The sequence below is a fragment of the Epinephelus moara genome, chromosome 2 (assembly GCF_006386435.1).
Source record: "Epinephelus moara isolate mb chromosome 2, YSFRI_EMoa_1.0, whole genome shotgun sequence".
NCBI classification, from domain to species: Eukaryota; Metazoa; Chordata; class Actinopteri; order Perciformes; family Serranidae; genus Epinephelus; species Epinephelus moara.
Window position 1 is genome coordinate 726,138 of NC_065507.1, and position 6,621 is coordinate 732,758.

General features: G+C 41.5%; 1 protein-coding gene across 1 annotated transcript in view; it reads left to right on the plus strand.

Moving 5' to 3' along the window:
* The first annotated feature begins 3,462 nt into the window (after positions 1–3,462).
* LOC126400185 (kunitz-type protease inhibitor 1-like) overlaps positions 3,463–6,621 on the plus strand; it is a 4,477-nt gene continuing 1,318 nt past the window's right edge. The window contains exon 1 of the mRNA XM_050060746.1: positions 3,463–3,966. Coding sequence (XP_049916703.1) covers positions 3,573–3,966 — 394 coding nt within the window. The 5' untranslated portion in view covers positions 3,463–3,572. The remainder of the gene's footprint in view (positions 3,967–6,621) is intronic.

The window sequence follows — 6,621 nt, forward strand, 5'->3', positions numbered from 1 at the left end:
GAGCACAGAACCTTGCGGAACTCCATAACAAACTTTGGTACGTAAGGATGATTCATTATGAACATCAACAAACTGAAAACAATCAGATAAATAAGATTTAAACCAGCTCAGTGCAGAACCTTTTAGGCCAATTAAGTGATCCAGTCTCTGCAGTAGAATTTGATGATTATATGACATGTGTAACATGTATGTGACGTGTGTGACATTTTTGTGATGTGTGTGACATGTATGTGACATGTGTATGACTATGGAGTACCATACGTTTCAATATACGTGCGCAGCTATCCACTGAACGTGTCACACGCGCGTGCTTTGACGCCTGTGCAGCAAAGCAACGCCTAATGTGTCATGTAGTTTTCCCATTGACTTAAAACGCACGTGTACGCGTGACGACTGCTGCACGCCACGTAATCACACGATGCGGAGTGACTACGCATAACATTTATGCATTTTTTGTGAATGCATGCATAAACGCACACATGAAGATAATAGAACATTTTTGTCACGCGCACACATGCACGCGTACTATGACGTGTGCTAACTACACGCTTAACAAGAAGATGCGCACTGTACTTACAGCGTGTGCACGTCCGTCTGTCACTGTTGGAGAAATGTTGTTAAGTGTCCACACACACACGCGTTCGCACTTGTTGAGTCTGCGCAACCGGAAGTTTATCTGCATCGCGCACACCAGTCCACGTACATGAACGCCTCACGTAGTTTTCTTTTTCTTTTTTTTTACTTTTCTGTTTGCTGCTGCCTTTGATTAAATCAGATCTGAGCCCTCTTCTTCTCACACTGCACTGTAACTTTTATTCTATTTTGTCTGTCTTCTGTTTAGGTTTTATTTCTGTCTCCTATCTAGGTTTTAATTCTAACTTAACTGTAGTTACATTAATGTGATTAATGTCTTTTTATGTTGCCTATTGCTTTTACTCGCTGTATATTTTATGTAAAGCACTTTGAATTGCCTTGTTGTTGAAATGTGCTATACAAATAAACTTGCCTTGCCTAGTGAGCGTTACCATCATTTATTTCAGTCAAATATTTTCTTCCAGAATTGGCTGATAATGAAGAAAATACAAAATTAGGCTTCAAACTTTCTGTTCTTCTTTTGCAGTTTGATCCAATAAACTTTTTTTAATACACACACACACACAAAACCATGGTAACGGTGAGATTCAATCCCATAATGTTTAGACTGTAATCCTAGCACCCTACCCAGTGAGCTGCTCTGCTCTCTGTAGTAATGGTACAATAAATATTTCATGCAAATACTTTCTTCCACAACACTAAAAAAAACTGTATCTAGTCTACTAACTTTGTGTTTGTGTTTTTCCAATTACATCTAATAATAATAGTACTTTAAAAAATATATAGAGAATTATATATGTCTCTACAGAGTGTATTATTGGCTCGCTGGCACCATCTACTGGATGAAAATGGAACACAGAAATAGAATGAAATGGAAAAGGAAACTACGTGAGGCGTTCATGTACGCGGACTGGTGCGTGCGATGCAGATAAACTTCCGGTTGCGTAGTATCAAAAAATGTGAACGCGCGTGTGTGTGGACACTTAACAACATTTCTCCAGCAGTGACAGACGGACGTGCACACGCTGTAAGTACAGTACACATCTTCTTGGTACGCGTGAAATACAATCCGCACGTAACAACGCATGTGTGCACGCATGCATACCAAAATTTATAATGTTAATCACGCATGCACACACGTTGCTGCACATGTGTCTGCTTATTTTGATATGGATAGGACTTCATAGTGTGACATATATGTGACATGTGTGTGACGTGTGTGTGACGTGTGTGACGTGTGTGATGTGTGTAACATGTATGTGACATGAATGTGACATGTATGTGATGTGTGTAACATGTATGTGACATGTGTGTGACATGTATGTGACGTGTGTGTGACAGACATGTGTGTGACATGTATGTGACGTGTGTGTGACATGTATGTGACGTGTGTGACATGTATGTGACGTGTGTGACATGTATGTGACATGTGTGTGACATGAATGTGACATGTGTGTGACATGTATGTGACATGTGTGTGTGACGTGTGTGTGACGTGTGTGACATGTGTGTGATGTGTGTAACATGTATGTGACATGTATGTGACATGTGTGTGACATGTATGTGACGTGTGACATGTAAATGACGTGTGTGACATGTATGTGACGTGTGTGACATGAATGTGACATGTGTGTGTGACGTGTGTGACATGTATGTGATATGTATGTGACATGTGTGTGACATGAATGTGACATGGGTGTGTGACATGTGTGTGACATGTATGTGACATGTGTGTGACGTGTGTGTGACATGGGTGTGTGACATGTGTGTGACATGTATGTGACGTGTGTGTGACATGTGACATGTGTGTGACATGTATGTGACGTGTGTGTGACATGTATGTGACGTGTGTGACATGTATGTGATGTGTGTAACATGTATGTGACATGTGTGTGACGTGTGTGTGACGTGTGTGACGTGTGTGATGTGTGTAACATGTATGTGACATGTATGTGACGTGTGTGACATGTATGTGATGTGTGACATGTAAAGGACGTGTGTGACATGTATGTGACATGTGTGTGACATGAATGTGACATGAATGTGACATGTGTGTGACACGAATGTCACGTGTGTGACGTGTGTGTGACGTGTGTGACATGTATGTGACGTGTGACATGTAAATGACGTGTGTGACATGTATGTGACATGTGTGTGACATGAATGTGACATGTGTGTGTGACATGTGTGTGACATGAATGTGACATGTGTGTGACATGTATGTGACGTGTGTGACATGAATGTGACGTGTGTGTGACATGTATGTGACATGTTATCTTAGATAAATGAGTCCATGACATTCTCTTTCCTCATCATTCCTCAGAACAAACCACAGAACAGAGGGTCATTGAACGCTCCACAGTGATGACATGATGATATTTAGACTCAGTTTATTGAACATTAATATTTATTAATGTCTCACAGAAGTCCAACCAGATTAACTGTGATCAAACATCAGTCACCGTCACATCCTGTGTTTAACAACAATTCTAAGATCCTGAGTTTCCACTTTCATAATTAAAAAATCAAGATCTCATATTTATTTATTGATTAATTTTTTTTAATTCAGTGTTTTTCACTATTTGAGAAGAATCTTTGATTTTTGGAGGAAAGATGAAAAACAGGAGAATTTCTGTTGAATGAATAAAAACATGAAACACGTTATTTTATTTTATTTTATTTTGGGTGATTTTCCATCAAATCAAACTCCACATGTTGATCAGGTGGAGATTAGATGAATAAATAATAATTTAAAAAGAAAAGATAAACAAAAAAACTGAGACATTTATAATCTGAATGTTTTCAGTGGGTGGTATATGTGACGTCACGTGAGCGGGCGTGTCCGCGGTGACCTCACCTGTCGCTCAGGTAAATCTTCCTGCGACAACACGAAGCCTCCAAACACGGAAGTGAGTTCTGTGTGCGCGCGGAGCTCAGAAACATTTCCTTCATTAAAACTGTGTGTTGGATTAAAGACGATGATCCGCTGGTCTCTGCTGCTGCTCCTGGTATGTCCCGGTCTGTCCCTGGACTGTGAGTGGGACCTGGTCCCTGATCCCGAACAGGCTCCGGAGCTGGACTCGACCGTGCCCCCGGTAACGATGGCCGTGGACCGGCAGAACTGCCTGGAGACGTGCTGTGAGGACCCAGACTGTGACCTGGCCCTGGTCGGGGTCCGGGAGCAGCAGTGCGGGATGGTGAAGTGCTCCATCCAGGACCAGGACGTGTGCGTGTTCTCCCCCAGCTCCGGACTCAAGGTCTACCGCAAGAGGGTGAAAAACGAGGCCGACACTGAAGACCAGGAGGGCGGGGAGGAGCCGCGAGTCGACCCGCCGGAGCTCCGGACTCCCAGGAACAACCAGACCAACAACGGTGAGACAACAACTGTTCATCAATTGATTACTGATTAGTGATTGGTTTCAGCAGTGAGAAAACATCCACCAGCTCTCAGTATTGATTATTGATGAGTGATAGTTTTCGACTCATCTGATCATTTAAAGGCTGAAACTATTGAACATTTAAAATATGAAATGATTAGATATTGATCATCCTGTATTGATGGATATCTGTCGCTATTTATAGATCTCTGAGATCAATAAAGAAATAATCAATCAGAATGATCACAGGACCTGTTCAAACACACAGATCAGGTTTGTTTATGTAAATAATGTCTGTGATGTCACAAAGTCTCAGCTGAGAGACTGAAGATGAGTCGATCAATAATCACTGATTAAAATAGTTTCTAATCGATTGTTTATCAGCTGATTGACTCCTCTGATCATCGGTCACATTTCTGTCATGTCACAACGTCACTTTGGTTTCATCATGTTTTTTCTTTGGACTCAAAAAGGTGAAATAAACTGAGTCAGAGCAGCGAGACACAGAGAGAGGAGGTGAACATTTCGGTGTATGAGGAGGAAGTGGAGGAGCAGGAGGAGGAAGTGGAGGAGCAGGAGGAGGAGTGGGGGGGCTGATGACTCAGTGATCAGATGAAGCAAACATTGGTGTTGTACATTTCTGTGAACCACATACGTTTGGTTGTGACATTTGGTGATGAAGTGTCTGAGCTTCATCACTTCAATAGGTGGAGGAGGGTGGAGGGTGGAGAGACACCATCAGACACTGTTCAACACCAACAACAAACTGAACCAGTCGTGTTTCAGTGAGTCAGTTTCCTGTCGAGTCTTTAAAGTTTAAACTGTAACAGGAAGTTTACATGTGTAAACAAGACGACATGTTAACCACAGAGCTGTTGGAATGTAAAGGCTCAACGTGAACGATCTAATGTAACATGTGAACGATCTAATGTAACATGTGAACGTTCTCATGTAACGTGAACGTTCACATGTAACGTGAGCGATCTAATGTAACATGTGAACGATCTAATGTAACATGTGAACGTTCTCATGTAACATGTGAACGATCTCATGTAACATGTGAATGATCTCATGTTACATACGAACGATCAGATCGTTCACATTTTACATTAGAACGTTCACATGTCAAATGTGAACGTTCTAATGTAAAATGTGAACGTTCTCATGTAACATGTGAACGTTCTAATGTAACATGTTAACGATCTAATGTAACATGTGAACGATCTAATGTAACGTGAGCGTTCTCATGTAACATGTGAACGATCTAATGTAGCGTGAACGATCTCATGTTACATGTGAACGATCAGATCGTTCACATTAGAACATTCACATGTAACATGAGATCATCTCATGTAACATGTGAACATTCTAATGTAACATGTGAACGTTCTCATGTAACATGTGAACGTTCTCATGTAAAATGTGAACGTTCTAATGTAAAATGTGAACGTTCTCATGTAAAATGTGAACGATCTAATGTAACATGTGAGCGTTCTCATGTAACGTGAACGATCTAATGTAACGTGAACATTCTAATGTAACATGTCAACGATCTAATGTAACATGTGAACATTCTCATGGAACATGTGAACATTCTAATGTAACATGTCAGCGATCTAATGTAACATGTGAACATTCTCATGTAACATGTGAATGTTCTAATGTAACATGTTAACAATCTAATGTAACATGTGAACGATCTAATGTAACATGTGAGCGTTCTCATGTAACATGTGAACGATCTAATGTAGCGTGAACGATCTCATGTAACATGTGAACGATCAGATCGTTCACATTAGAACGTTCACATGTTACATTAGATCATCTCATGTGGTTTGATCAGACACACTGTGAGTGTCTGATCATGAACACAGTGACTTCCTTTACCTGAAACTCACCTGTCCAGGTGAACATGAGTCATCACGGTGTGATCTGTTCTCGGAGAGTTTCAGGTCCAACCGGTCGGTCCGCTCTGTGACATCACAGCGTTCCACCCGAGAGAACAACAACAGCTCACACCCCTCTGTGTCTGTACACTGAGCTTTACTCTGAAAGGGCAGCAGACAGGAACCATTGGAGAGAGCGTCCGTCCGTCCCTCTGTCTGTCAGCTGATCATAAAAACATAGTTTCATTGTTTCATCATGTTCAGACTGAATCAAACAGTCTGTGTGAAACTGTAACGACAGGAAGTGATGATTTATAAATGACCTTTACTCAGCTGAATTTATAAATCATCACTTCCTGTTTTTATTACAGTGTCCAGAGTCTTCTGGAATTGTGGTTTGATTATGTCGTCTTTGTTTACATGCACAGATATTCAGCTTTTGTCCTTTATCCTGGAAAAACACAATCATCCTACTGACTAATGGCATGAATATTCCACAGTACACACAGTCTAACATGGCGTTACCTACATCCCAACACTATACCACGTACAGAGCGTCACCTGCTATCATGATGCTCCCATCAGCCCTGTCTCCACCAAACCCTTTCAGTCCAGCACCTTTGGAACCAGCAGTAACCCTTCAGACATGGTACCTAGACCCTCGGTCTGTTCAGACAGTCCTCTTAAATGTGGGCGGGGTTGTTGTCACTCACTGCTCCGTCCAGCACTCGCTGTATTTCCTCATCAGCGGTGACACAGATGGA